Source organism: Mixophyes fleayi, chromosome 11 (assembly GCF_038048845.1).
Source record: "Mixophyes fleayi isolate aMixFle1 chromosome 11, aMixFle1.hap1, whole genome shotgun sequence".
NCBI lineage: Eukaryota > Metazoa > Chordata > Amphibia > Anura > Limnodynastidae > Mixophyes > Mixophyes fleayi.
In genome coordinates, this window is record NC_134412.1 from 7,156,051 (window position 1) to 7,171,689 (window position 15,639).

General features: G+C 40.5%; 1 protein-coding gene across 5 annotated transcripts in view; it reads left to right on the forward strand.

Annotated features, from left to right (window-relative positions):
- The window catches only part of LOC142107114 (uncharacterized), a 55,242-nt gene extending 47,224 nt beyond the window's left edge, over nucleotides 1-8,018 (forward strand). For all 5 annotated transcript variants that reach the window (XM_075190282.1, XM_075190286.1, XM_075190284.1 and 2 more), the window contains 3 exons: nucleotides 1,016-1,087; nucleotides 3,081-3,174; nucleotides 6,050-8,018. In XM_075190282.1, coding sequence (XP_075046383.1) covers nucleotides 1,016-1,087; nucleotides 3,081-3,174; nucleotides 6,050-6,077 — 194 coding nt within the window. In that variant the 3' untranslated portion in view covers nucleotides 6,078-8,018. The remainder of the gene's footprint in view (nucleotides 1-1,015; nucleotides 1,088-3,080; nucleotides 3,175-6,049) is intronic.
- The last annotated feature ends 7,621 nt before the right edge of the window (nucleotides 8,019-15,639 follow it).

A 15,639-nucleotide genomic window follows, 5' to 3' on the forward strand; every position in this document is an offset into this window, starting at 1 on the left:
ATACCCACAATAAATGAATAGCCCCGCTAATTTTACATTAATATACCCTACCCTCATTATATTAATAGCCCCACCTATAAATTAATAACCCCTACAACTAACTCCTTTAAATTAATAGCCCTTACCAATACATTGATAGCCTCTACTCCCATTAAATTAATAGCTAGTGAAGATGGTCAGAGACTCACAGGCTGAAGAGGAGACAGAGTGGAGAGAGGGGAAAACAGAGGGTTGGGGGGGACAGATACACACACACTGAGGGGGAGTGAAAAGAACGGGAAGGAGTAAAAGACTGGGGTTAACAGGCTGGGGAGGAGTAGAGAGAGATTCACAGGTTTGGGGGAAGGAAGAGATTCACAGGTTGGGGGGAGACAGGCTGGCTGGGGGAGAGAGAGAGAGAGAGACAGGCTGGCTGGGGAGGGGAGAGAGAGACAGGCTGGCTGGGGAGGGGAGAGAGAGACAGGCTGGCTGGGGAGGGGAGAGAGAGACAGGCTGGCTGGGGAGGGGAGAGAGAGACAGGCTGGCTGGGGAGGGGAGAGGGAGACAGGCTGACTGCGGAGGGGAGAGAGAGACAGGCTGGCTGGGGAGGGGAGAGAGAGACAGGCTGGGGAGGGGAGAGAGACAAGCTGGGGAGGGGAGAAAGACAGGCTGGAGAGGGGATAGAAACAGGTATGACATAATTGTACATCACCTTAATGTTGTCTTCCTGTGATCTCCACCCCATCCGTACAGCGAAATGTAGAGGTTATTTGTCTACTACAAAGAAATCGTCTGTCACATGTCCAAGAGTAGTCATCAGACAAATATCCGTCAAATTCTGGTTGGAACCTTGTCTCAAGCAGCCAATAAGGAGAATCACATTTAGTATTTCTAGATCTGCTAGGGACGATTGTGGGAATGGACGGTAACAAAATAACAGAATGTTGTAAAAAAACATAAGAAGCAAAGTACAATGTACCGTTGGTCTTTTTCTTCTTTGCTACATTTCTGGAAGTAAAATCTCTGTTATTTTTAGAGAACAAATCGTCCGTGGAGGACCACAATGAACCAAGCGCACCGAAGTCAAGTAACGGATCGACAGCTGCAGGTATTCAAAATGTTGTAATTAATGTGTCGTGTGGGGTTTCATCACAGAAGGGATGAACTTATAAATATTGATCAATATACGGTTAAAGTTATATCTAGAACTTGCCTTAATGTTAGTCCTATTGTTGGGATTAGGACTATTTAGTGAAGGTATGATTTAACCACACAGATCTCAGGATCTCCTTTGTCGAAATTCTCTAGAAAGAGTACATTTGTTTCCTTGAAATAAGGGTTCTCTTATTTTCCTAGGACACAGGGGGCAGAGATTTTAGAACCATTCCCATCCAGGTTCCACCACTAACTATAGGCCAACTGTCCTGGTGGCCAGAGGTTAAATGACCGTTTATGAAGGTCTGGTGTTGAGATGAGGACTAATCCCAATACCTGAGCTTTGTGGGATCACGCAAACGAAAGGGAACAAGGCCAACGTCTTAATGGGGGCTGTGGTCAGATCAAAACGCAAGGCATAGTCACGTCACTTATGAAGCGCTAGGCCATCCCTTTCCCCCCACCCCTAAAAACTGCACCAGTGAACAGTTCACGACTCTTCTATATCTCATTAGAGATATTTGGGCTTTTAATGCAATTATAAATATATAAATATAAAGATGAAATAAAAATATAATTCAACCACTTAATTTTTTGTCCTTTATGTAACTGCAGTAATATCTTTCCTGTGCATGGATTGAGTGTAGCAAAGTTAGTACTGTCATAATAAGGTCAGTTGAGGGAGCCACTGAGCCATGAAGCCATAATGACCGTGAAGTGATAGGCTGCATTATATATCCAAAGGTGGGATGTGCCACTATATTAATGCACCATAGAAAATACACATAGATGGTGGACTGCGTTTTATGCCAATTTATTCTATTTTATCTCCAAAAATATACATGTGGATAATATGATAGTATTTAACAATATAATATAACTATAGTAAAATATAAAATGGACATAAGGAACAATCAATATCCTCATTAGTTAAGTATAACAGTGAAGAACAGTATGTCCAAAAAAATATATGTAATTGAAAAGTGGAGTATACAAAAATGAAGTAATAATCTATTACTTCTTGTAATAAATCTATAAAATATTAGTTTAGACGTCTATTGTTTGAGCTCAAAAAAAGTGGAATAAGAATAAAAAATGAAGAAAAACAGACACATATGTGCCTCTTACTGCGGTGACCATGTCTTGCCTTCTCTTCTTTGATGATTTCAAGAAGCACTGCCTCCGTTATTAAGAGAGTAACAGAATGTAAAATCACTCGCTGTCAGTGTTCTATTCCATAATCCAGTAAAACATCTACACAGAACTTCATAAATTCAAGAGGTGGAGTCACTATGGACTCTTATTCCAACAGCTGAGTGTTGTTTCCTCCTAATGTGATCTTGACGTGTGTCCAGTTATTATTTTCAATAGCGTATTATTAAACAAATGTTCAAATGACACCACGTGTCTAATGTTCCAACGCCTGGGTACGATAAACACACCGCACAAGCTGTGCAGAGTATGATGTTATAGATGTGTATATGGCATACTTACCAACTTTTTTAAATTGGTGTCCGGGAGACTCTCTGTAGCAGGTGGGCGTGCGGGGGGCGGGGCGCAAAAATCGCGTCATTTTGGCCCCGCCCCATGACATAATGACGCAAATCGCGTCATTTGACAGGGGCTACTTCCCAGGGAAACTTCCCTTTACAAGGCAGCGCCGCTTTAAATTTAAGCGCTGAAGACGCCAAACTAGCGGGTGTTGAAGAACCCGGAGCCTCATACATTTACCCCCATATATCCACTGAGCATGAATATAATACTCTATTATTGCACTCCTATTAAGTGTATTAAGTATTAAGTTGAAGCAAATTGTAAATTGCATTTTTCTGGCAAAATATTGGAGATTATTCTGAGCTATAGGTTTATTGGTAACTAACTTGTTGAATTATAAAATGTGTCTTAGAAAAACATATTAAAAAAAAACTGTTTTTATATCATTCCAGATGGTAAAGGGTTTAATTGGTATCAGATCTGTAGCCATTTCCTTCTCCCGATTATATTGCTGGCCGCTTTTATTTTTGTCCGGAAATCTTATAGGTAAGTTAATTTTTTTAAAAGAGGGATACCGATCTATAGTAAGCCATACATATTGGACCTGATTCATTAAGGAAAGTAAAGCAAAAAAAATGAATAACTTTGAACCATGTTACAATGCAAGAGGTGAAAATGAGTTTATTATTTTGCACATAAGAAAAATACTGGCTGTTGTTTCAATTAGGACGCAAATACTTGATAGCTTTATTTTTACACTGACATTAAAAGTTGATCTAGGACATGCCCTACCCCAACTATAAATCTGCCATCACATTTTAAATTTACCTCCCCCTCCTATACAACATGGTTTCAAAGTTACTCTTTTTTTTGCATTACTTTCCTTAATGAATCAGGCCATTATGTCATTAATTTGGGACTTTAGAATGCACTTTTAATATACAAACCTGATATGTTAAACAGTATTAGTGAAACCCTACAATACAAGTAGGTGTGACTTATAAAAGCAGTTGGAATGGTAACCTTATACTGGGGTCCTTATAAAAGGTTTTACAGGGTTGCACTCATCATCATCATCATCATCATCTATTTATATAGCACCACTAATTCCGCAGCGCTGTACAGAGAACTCACATCAGTCCCTGCCCCATTGGAGCTTACAGTCTAATTCCCTAACACACACACACACACACACACACACACTAGGGTCAATTTGATAGCAGCCAATTAACCTACTAGTATGTTTTTGGAGTATGGGAGGAAACCGGAGCACCTGGAGGAAACCCACGCAAACACGGGGAGAACATACAAACTCCTCACAGATAAGGCCATGATCACATAAGTAGCATTAAATGCAGATGGCTGGTTATCACATCATTTGACCAGGAGAGCTTTCCAGATTCAGAAGCGTTTCACAGCCAGAGGTTTCCGTTTATGCCACTGAATGCTCCTCCCATAAGCCCTCTAAGCTGAACATTGTCGAAACTCGCAGCCAGTAGTTGACGCCACTTATGTGTACAAAATCCTTTAACACTCCGGGCTAGATTTACTAACCTGCGGGTTTGAAAAAGTGGAGATATTGCCTATAGCAAACAATCAGATTCTAGTTATCATTTATTTAGTACATTCTACAAAATGACAGCTAGAATCTAATTGTGTCACGGTTTGGTATTCTGGACTCTTGGATCTACCCAAGAGATGTTACCCCTAGCAGGGCGCGGAGTCTAACAGGCGAATGGTTTTCACCAGCGGTCACCGCAAAGTGACTTGGGTTTAGCGGCATTCGCCCGCAGGTCGTGGTCCCTACCAGGGGTGTTCGGCAGAGTCCTGACGGAGTGATAGTAACTGGTGTGAAGTAGGCACACTGGTAATGTCATTTCTATACCCAGACAGCGAATAGACAACAGATGCAGGATAAAAGTACAACCAGCGATTTAATGATGCTTGAGTGATCGCAGAAAGTCTTGGTAAATAGGCACAAGGAACATAGAAACAGGGTGAGCAGTACCACCAGCAATGTAGTATGAGTGAATACAATATAGCAGTTTAATCAGTGTATTCAAATATAGCAATAGCAGGAACAGTCCAGCAACAAAGTGGAGATGGTAATGCAGCAGGTATATGAGACCACAATGAGGCAGCACGATACAGGAGGTACAAGTAACAGTCCAGCCAGCAAGAAGTGGGTAAGAACAAGCAGCTTAGATGATACGACCTGTAATAACCACTGAGCCACCGAGACAAATGTGGAGTAGATGATCTTGAGTGGTGCAGTCCATGGCGGGGTAACAGTAGAGTTAAATGTAACTTGAGTAGTACGGCCCGTGTAGTAGCAGCACAATGAAGATAAGTGTAGCTTAAGCGATCCAGCCCGTGGAACAGCAATACAACGAAGGCAGGTGCAACTTGAGTAGTGTAACCCATGGGACAGCGGAGACAGGTGCAGCTTGAGCAGTATAGCCCGTGGAACAGCAGCACAAGAGAGACAGGTGCAGCTTGAGCAGTATAGGCTTTAAAACAGCAACACAGCAGAGACAGGTGCAGCTTGAGCAGTATAGCCTTTGAACAGCAGCACAGCAGAGGCACTGACGATCCAGGTGAGAGCACACAGAATAGGTAGGAACCTAATCAGACAGGTAACTTGATCAACAGGCCAAGAGGAATGGGAGGAGGTGCCTTTTCAAGTTTAGAGCCAGAACCAGGAACCAATAGGAATCTTGCCAGCAACAGACAGGTACTCAGTCTGCACATGTGCAGATCAAGACTAAGGTTTTGAGAGCTGCTAATGAGGCACAGGTGAGTGTCTTAGTCTTTGTGTTTATGGAAGCCGAATAAGCGGCGTGTGACAGATTGGTTGCTATAGGCAACATCTCCACATTTTCAAATGCGCAGTTTAGTAAATATAGCCCTCCGTGTTTTCAAGGTTTACTGGTCTGAGTGCAGCTGCGTTGTCATTTAAAGCCATTATATAGCTCCTAAAATGAACAAAGGGGATTATCTGATCATCTGCATTGTTACCTAAATTGGAAGGCCATGTAAATGCTCAAAGAGTTCTAATCTTGCCAGAAATCAATCCATGTCCTAATACAGGGAACCTGTGACTCTTCAGCAGTGAGTGAAACAAGTTTTCTGTTAGTCTCTTGGCCTGCAATGCATGCTGGGACTTGCAGTTGCTCAACATGTAAAGAGCCACAAACCTGCCCTAAAATATTGTATTGAACCCATCCCACCTCATGGAGATGTCATCTTCAAAGCTTCTTCATACATGCCACTCTAGACGTGTGCTCTGCAATTCACATATGTAAGTTTATCAGCATATTCTGTGTACTGTGTCAGATAATTCAGTACCACTGTCCATTAAGATAAATAAAAGAGTATTGTTTGTGTTGTAGAATCTAAGTTTTTGCTATCATTTTTCTAGAAACTTGCAAAGACAAAATCCTGCTTAGTTGGAAGACCTCCGCCCGTTACCAGAAATGAAGGTTCTGGTCACCAGAACAGCTTCTCTATGATTATCTACTCTGATGCCATTATCCATTTTGTATCTTGCTTTAGCTTTTGTATTTTCGCTGCGTGCAGTTTTTTCTAACCAGCCTAGAACTTTTTTTGCCCAACCGTGAAGGTTAAAAATGGCAATTTTTTAATACCAGCACTGTATGTATTTTTTATTGCCGATTACAGTGGTGATTTGAAAACCACTTACCACTTGCATTTCATTCAAAATTGTCGCCAAGGGGTAAACTGAGCATTACTGGCACTGAGCAGTAAACGTTAAAATACCACTATGCTGCTCCTGTCTCGGTAGTCAAATGCATGCATGAGCCTACAAGTGTAGATTTGGGCTATCAGTACCACTAATGTGAAAAAAAAGTTTAAAAATGTATTATTTGAAAAATATTAATGCGTTAAAAATGTTTATTAAACTCTGTAAGGTAATAAAATCAGAGCAAGATGTAGCTTCTCTACAGAGGGACTTAAATAAATTAGAGATTTGGGCGGCCAATTGGAATATGAGGTTTAGCATAGATAAATGTAAGGTTATGCATTTAGGGATCAAAAACAAGAACGCAACCTATATATTAAATGGAATTAATTTAGGAGAAGCTATAATGGAAAAGGATTTGGGAGTGCTCGTAGACAGTAGACTTAGCAATAGTGCTCAATGTCAAGCAGCAGCTGCAAGGGCAAACAAAGTATTGGCATGCATAAAAAGGGGTATAGATTCAAGGGAAGACAGTGTCATTTTGCCACTGTATAAACCGTTGGTAAGACCTCATCTTGAATATGCAGTACAGTTCTGGGCACCACTCTATAAAAAAGATAATTTGGAACTAGAAAGGGTTCAGAGAAAGGTAAAAAAATTGATAAAGGGTATGGAGTCATTAAGTTATGAGGAAAGGTTAGCCAGTTTAGGCATGTTTACTTTAGAAAAGAGGCGTCTTAAGAGGAGAAATGATTACTATGTACAAATACATTAATGGTCAATACAGATATCTTTCATGGGAAGTTTATACCCCAAGGACTATACACAGGACATGCGTTAACCCCCCTAATGTTAGAGGAGAGGAATTTTCACAACCAGCAAAGGAAGGGTTTTTTTACAGTAAGGGAAGTCAAGATATGGAATTCATTGCCAGGGAAGGTTTTGATGGCAGATTCAACAGATATGTTTAAGAAAGGGTTTGACAAATTTTTAGCGGAAAAGTGTATCCAGGGATACGACCGTTAATTAAAATGAATTGATAGTAGTGGATAGAGGGTAAAAATAGAACTGCAATATTGGGTCTGGGGGGATTTTCACCATTGAAACAGATTGTCGGTTGCTTACTCTGGATCAATTTCAAATTAAAGTGCAGGATCGCGGGAAATCCAAAATAGGTTGAACTTGATGAACTGGTGTCTTTTTTCAACCTCATGAACTATGTTAATAAAGCATTCAGTTAAATGTGTTTGTTCTGTTAATGCCATCCAGTTACTTGGTTTATAGTTTTTTTACTCATACTAAGGGACAGGAAAAGCTTCTCCAGCCCTTTGATAAATAGCTCCATTAGAGACATGTGGAATGTTACATATGTTAATAGCAACATATTTTATGCCTAGGTAGAGTAATGCTGCCATATTTTGACTATTATATGCTTTTCTTACGACATCAGGATAAACAGTATAAACAGGGTTGTGTGGAGAAGTGCCCTGGTATTCTTCTGTGTCCTGAATATTATCTCTGTCACCTGTTGGTTTGATATACATGAGATTTACTCTGTGGATTCAGATGCCTTAAGTATATGCCAACCTGTAATTAAAGTTGAATAAAATGTCTTTTATTTCATATCCCAACTGTAAAATGCTATGGAATTTGCTGGTGCTCTATAAATAAATGTTAATGATGATTATCCGTTTGTGTTTGTTATCATTCCTCCTTTGTATCAATATGTCACAACAGTAAACTTACAAGCTAACCGTCACTTATAACATACCCGAACTATACCACACAGAATGAATTGATCATCATTATCCCAGCTCTCTTCATAAATTCCAGGAACTTATAAACATAGTATGACATTGAGTTACAAGTAATAGTATAGCAGATGTTTGATTGCATTGGCAGAACTTAACACCGCTAAGAAACAGCCTGTTCCACATTGAATCTCTAAAACTATGCCAAAAGAAACCACTCAAGAGCAATGCTGTGGTCTGCTGGGCTTACGTTACCTGTGGCCAATACTACATTTTGAAGGATGAGTATTAGATACATTTAAAGGAAATAACTGAGTTGCTGAAGATAGTTGGCTTTGACTCCATGCAGAAATCTTTTGGAAACACAATTATAATGGAAATAAGTCACATATATCTGCTAGTTATCGAATTTTGGCAATGTAAGAGTCATTTAAGAAGCAGAGACATAGTGTAAATGCCCTGTCAGTGTCATTGAGATTTCACAAAAAGTCTAAACGTGTGCTTATTTTTTTGCAGTGTGCTCAGTGAGAGATAGAATAAGTAAAGGGCACCGGATGATGGACAGATATGGGTGGACAGGAGTCGTACCCACAATAAGTAGGGAATTTTATATTCCACAAAAGTCCAGTAAAAGGTTCCTTTAAACCAAGTAGTAGAAGCTTAATTGCAGCCTCTCGCCCCAAATCGAAAAGAGAATTAGCACCACATCATAGGGAAACCAAGAGAGGGGGGTTCCCTAGTGCCTAGAAACCCCCCTCCAAGCATGAGGCACTGTAAATGAGGTGGCTGGACCCTGCTCCTGCTTCACACGGCTCTGCTTGAAAAGGGAGAGCTGCGTGCACCTAACAGTAGTGCACGCAGCATTGCCCATGTATATTATGGGGATAGGAAGAGTTGAAGAGCAGCCAAGCACTGTCTAAAATTATAGCCACGCCCCCATGCATGCTGGTCACGCCCACTGGCGGCGTGGTGTGGAAACCCCCCTCTACAAATCCTGTGTTTGCCCCTGCACATGGTTGAACATGTTGTAGTATCAAAAAATGGAGGGATAGGCGTTAGCAGAAAACATCAAAACCTTTTGAAGATCAGAGGGCAGCACATACTGTCCTTGAAGTGTATCAGGTTGGTCATCAATGATATAGAAGTACATTTAATACCACATTCTCCCCTCATTAGTCACACATCATTACTCTGAGTTATTGTTAAAGCTTATATTCTCTAATTGGCTACCTGTCAGCCTAGCCCCACCCACTTCAAACCTGCCCGCACATGTTGCAAATAAAATTGTAATGCTCTAATTGGCTAGAGGTTGTTCTAACCCCACCCACTTCATATCCTGCTTGTCCATGTGTCCCCCTTAGAGGAATGATACCAGGACACCTTGACCCTGATATAATGTATGTAATTAATCTACTAATGTAAACCTTGACTAATGACTTTCAAATAAAACGATATAATTTCACTTTTGCTTATTTTCCAATATACTATATGAAAGTACTGGTAAGAATGAACCAATCAACAACTTGATGCTATTGGCTAATTAAATGATTGCTCTGGTGGCTAATTGGTATCTTGCACTGACCAATCAGAATCTTTTTGAATCACATATTTAAAAGAAAAGTCAAATTTCAAAACAATTTACTTGCCCAACTGATTGGATGGATTGCAGTACAACATTGACTAAAGTACGTGATAAATTAATTGGGTGAAAGCTTTGAATTTTGTTTTACTATACAATGTACCATTCAGGGACAAATATTCTAAAACTGCTTCATTTACGCACTAGTTATGTCTTATGCATTATAATAAAGATTTTTATTGTAGACTATGTCATGATTTAATTAAATGCCTAAATGTATTGTAATTAGAGATGTGCTCATACCCCTGTCTTTTGGTTTTGGTTCTAAACAATTTTCATGTTTTGGTTTTGCCCAAAAATCTTCATGTGTTTTAGTTTTGGTTTTGGATCTGGATTTAAATTTAATTTAATTAAAAATTGTGAAATATAGATAAATGTGGTTTTGGTCTGTTTTTGTTCCAAAATTACGATTTACAGCATATACAGTCATTAATAGTCTATTTTCTAGTGATCTCTTCACAACTGACAATCTACAACTGAAATGGTTTGAGAAAATCGCTGAAGCATAAAGTATGGAATTCATCCCGTTACTACCTCTTGCTGGTTGTGATAATATGTTCGACAGTTACATGATCAACATTTATATGGTCAACACCATAATATAGACAGGGTTGGAAAGTCAACAATAATGACATTGTCAGTAATATTAGGTCAATAATTGAAATATACACAGTATTAGGTCAGCAATCATATCCCTAACCCTATCCCTTGTAACGATACTGGTGGTATTATCTGAAGCCCAATAGCAGAGTAGATATCCAGCGAGTATTCAGACGTTTGCCGGGTCGGTAGACAATAGGGTAGTCAGACGTTTGCCGGGTCGGTAGACAAGAGGGTAGTCACAGATGCCAGGTAGAGTAGCAAGTAGCAGGAGCTGAGCAAGCAGAATACTCAAGCACATGTCTGAACCAGGAAGTGCCATTTATAGGCCAAAACAGGAAACAGGATCCAAGATGGTTTCTCTTTGATGCCAAACTGGCCATCTTGGATAAGGGCAAAGCTAAGGGCAAGTTTGCAAATACAGAGACCTCTAGTGGTCGGAGGTGCAAATGTCAAAGTAATTCCTTACATCCCTATAATACTATCTAGATTTCATTTGTCGACCTAATAATACTGTCCACACTTGAGTTGTTGACCTAATGTTGTTGACTCTCTGAATGTCGACCAAATAAATGTCTAGCCATCGACAGCATATCCTCTTGCTTCAGTTGGTGGCATGGCAGGTCATGTTTATAGTAGCTACTGCAATGATCTACATGTGATGGCCGAATGGCGAAAATGCTAAAACAATTTTATGGCCACAGACGTTATCTCCTGCATGTGGAATCCTGAGGAGAGTCTTAGCGGGGTGAGCCATTTTGCAATGACATTCCTGAGTTTTTCCAACAGATTGACACCGGTATGCTTCTTAGCGAAGCCAGCGAAACAGAGGGTAGCTTGAATGTTTTTGACTTTTAGCAGCAAAAAACAAATATATATATCTTGATTTTAAAATACAACTGCTTGACTGTGAAGGCAATTGTATCAGGGACAGTATCACATCTGTACTAGTAAGCGGCCAAAAGACAGGGCTCTCTGTTTGAGAGCACAGCCAAAATAATACAAAACATTTTCTCTAACGAACCAATTGCATTAATTTGAATGATATTGTGGAGCAGTGTCTACACTGCAAGGTAACAGTCCCCCCCTTTCCCTATCACATTGGACATTCACGTGGTATGGTGGCAGCTACAAGTAGCTCCAACGTCAAGTAACTTTACTGCTGGTGTCAATCATGGATCAGTCTACAGATTAGGAGCATCCCAGTACTGCTGCTGGGGGTGAAACTTCTATACAGAAGGGGACCAAGAAGAGTAAGCAGCATAGTTTTAACAACAATTGTCTGTGAAACAAGCATTTGCAAGAGGAACCAAGTATGGCAGCCAGCATCCTGCTGCACAGTGGATCACTAAAGTCACACATTGTGTTAGCATTGGATGTGCATTCAAAAAAATTATAATGGTGTGTTTAGAAGGCCATCATAGGAAAACCAAGGGGGTGGTGGGGTTTCCTAGTGCCTGGAAACCCCCCCCTCCAAGCCTGGGGCACTGTATAATTGAGGTGGCTGGACCCTGCTCTGGCTTCACACGGCTCTGCTTGAAAAGGAAGAGCTGTGTGCACCTAACAGTAGTGCACGCAGCATTGCCCATGTATATTATGGGGATAGGAAGAGTTGGAGAGCAGCCAAGCACTGTCTAAAATTATAGCTACGCCCCCATGCATGCTGGTCACACCCACTGGCGGCGTAGTGTGGAAACTCCTCTCTACAAATCCTGCGTTTGCCCCAGGCCACGTAATTAGTAAGGACATAGTAACCTCTGGAAACACGACAGTTCCATCAGTTGTCAACTAAGATGTTAATCAGGATCAGAGAGTGGCAGCTACTTGAAATCCATATTGAGAACAATTTAAAAATCAGCTTTCAGCATTTAAAGAAGGGGAGGATGAATTTAAAACCCAATAAAATGACTATGATTTCCAGAACTCTTTCTAAATACTGTCAGCTCACGTTGTAAACCTGACCTAAAGAAGAGGTCTATTCCTCCCTAAAACTTGACATAGCAAAAAATAGTCCAAAGACGTCTGGTTTCTGTTTTGGGCCGATTGGCCAAGCCCACACACCCGGCACACACCCACCCATGTGCAAATACTGAAAGAGTTAACATCCATGGAATTATGTGGTCAATAAAAGTACAATTTATATATGGATGTTTTACACTATGTAACAGACCGTGCAGCTGTGCAAATGCACCAAATGCTGCTTGTTATACGGCTGTATCAGAGAGTTTCCACTTGGTGGCAGAATTGCATCACTCCCATAATAATTTCCATCCAGAGAGCCTAATTCCTCTTCAAACATAATGTGAAAGCAACTTACATTTAAAAACAACTGCACATAAATTGTACGCGGGTACGCCCATAATCAAATCAAGCGGATCTCAAGATACACTTCTATTTGAATCTGGGTATAAGTACCCTCTTGCCATAGGTAGACAGAAAGAACACAGTGCAAATACACACATGCGTATATGCAACAAAAAAGTCCATCAGAACGCACGCAAAAAAATTATATTTTATAATATAAATTTACAACTGAAGTTTTGTTTAGATGAAATAGATAAATCAGAAAGTTCGTAATGCGTACTGTACATAAAATGCACTTTTACAGTTTCTCTTACTTGCAAAGACATGTTCTGGCAGCGTATGTGTAGTCATCACTATCAGTCTGTAGCTGGTGCAAGTGATACGGCTGAAAAACACGTACATACAAGATGTCCTGAACTTCAATCTATCGCATCAGCCTAGGCACACCCTTACTGTACATTACCTACGTCACTCAGCCCCTTTCCACTGATCAGCCCATCAAATCGCATCATAAGTGTGATTTCTGCTCAGACATGAATTGCATTCAGTTGCGTTCACCGGCGTCAGTCCCGTTCTGGCGCATGAGCGGGGATTTTTCACACAGGACACAGCACGCAAATACAATATTATTAGAAATGTATTTAAATATTTTATAAGCTAAGTCTATTTTTTGTTTGTTTTATAATTTGATGTTTTCTAACCGTGTATTACCGGGTATTTCTTACACTTTCCATCGCAGGGTGTTACGGCAAACGGCCACCATGATAAACTTTTAGAGCAGATGGTATAGAGGTCTTCACCTTTAGCAGCCGCCTTTCCTGTAGAACTTTATGCACTGGCAGGTACTTGGATGCCCCCAGGTCTTAAGCTCCAGCGTAGTAAAAGTTTATCTATTGCGGCCGTAGCGTAACTAGAATAAGAGGCGGTACCAAGACTGGAGCTGGTGGTCAGGCTGGGGTCAGTTGTCCGTAGCAGACAGAGTAGTCAGGGACAGGCCAAAGGGACAGGGCTGGCAGCGAGCAGGGATAACCAATAACAAAGCCAAAGGACAGGAAAAACAGAGAGCAAAGCAGCTTCCGGAAACAAAGCCGAGAGTCACAACAGGGGAATCAGGTCAAGTAGCAAATTATGTACAGGAACAGAGCAGGTCAGCAATGTCCCATCAACTTGTAATTCATTACATAGTTATTCGCACGCGCCCGGCTGCCCGGGTCAGCGGCTCGTTCCCCCTAGCGTCTCGGCTGTCACCATGACAACGGAGAATACCGGAAGGGACATCCTGGCTGTTGCATTGACAGCCGGGACGCGAGGGGGAATGAGCCGCGGACTGCCGCGGTTCGTAACACAGAGTTACTTAGCCGTTAAGAAAAAGATACCTTTACGTCAAGTTTAACCTTTCATCTACATTTCCCGATTAATCTTGAGGAAGTTCATATGAAACAAAGTCAAATTTGCCTTAGGATTGGAAAATTCCTTCCTAAAACAAACAATCAGGGAATTCCCTGAATTTAAATTCTATAATTTGTCATTAAGATCAGTAGTAATGTATTCTATGTTTCGTTAGTAAAATATCTAATCCTTTTTACAATAGTCTGCAGTGTCTGCCAGTACTAGTTATGGTGGGAGTGTATTCCACAGTCAACGCTCTTCAGAACACCGTTTGTAGCTAGATATTAAGGGTTCTGTTTATTATAGCAAGGTTTTCAATGGAGTAGCAATACAAATGGACCCCAGTGATGGCCTCTACAGCCAGGGGCTTTGGTAAATAGGGAGAACTCTTTTTTTCACAGGATTAAGCGCTCATCTCCCATTAATAAATAGACCCAAAGACTCTTCTCTTCCACCTCCAAAGGGTATCCTGTGTGATGACCTTAACATGATCAGATTAACTCAGAAGTTTTGTTGTGAGCCATTAATATATAAATATATATATATATATATATATATATATATATATATATATATATAAACACTTGGATTATATGTTCCTTAATGTCTAAAATAAATAACTCTAGACATTCTATATACTGGGTAGATAGATAGATAGATAGATAGATAGATAGATAGATAGATAGATAGATAGATAGATAGATAGATAGATAGAGCTATCTATCTATCTATCTATCTATCTAACAACCCAGTGGGTGATACTTTGACTGACGGGCTACTAGGTAAATGGCATTACTAAAAAATCCCTTTATATAGTTTTAAAAAGTGTATTTTTACTTTACCCATAGTTAAGATCTCTCCTTAATATGTACCACACTTTTTGGAACTAAACCACAAATAACTTGAGATTGACAAACTTGATTTTTGGAATTCTATCACTTTTCCCAGTATCTTCCCCAAAAAATTATAAATGAACGGGGGCTTCTACCTTCAGACAACCATTCACATTAAGTAGTGCTCTGCCCGTACAGAGGATGGGTATAGATTCCACTGCGTTACCCTACCACTCATACACATAAAATGACCATTGGTACCATCAACTCGAAAAAACGTCCAGACACGGTGGGCATCCCATATCAAGAAAGTAAAAGCAATATTCTAATGGTCATACAACATCCTATGGAGTCACTGTCCAACGTGAAGCGTCATGTTACGTACCGGGACATTGGCACAATGATTGTTGGAGACCTTCACCTGTTTTCCCAAGTTTGTAGCCTGTGATTCCTGAAAGATCTCTTTTCGCCTCTTTCCAAGAAAACAAGTTCTGTATAATTTTTATAAGGATGTAATAAGATGTCAGTATGATTTTGCCCAAGACTTCTTCCGTGCTGCTCCCCAGGTATGGAATTCCCTACCACTCCCAATCAGGCTTTACCACAGCCATCAAACCTTTAGATGCTCTCTGAAAACCCATCTCGTTATTAGAGCTTACCTTATCCCCAGGGATACTACTCTCAGTAATACACCCTCACAGCTATCCCAATCTCCACTCTGAGCCACACTCGCTCCTCTTGTTTTAGCTGTGCCCTCTTCCACTTAGAATGTAAGCTCTCTAGTGAGCAGGG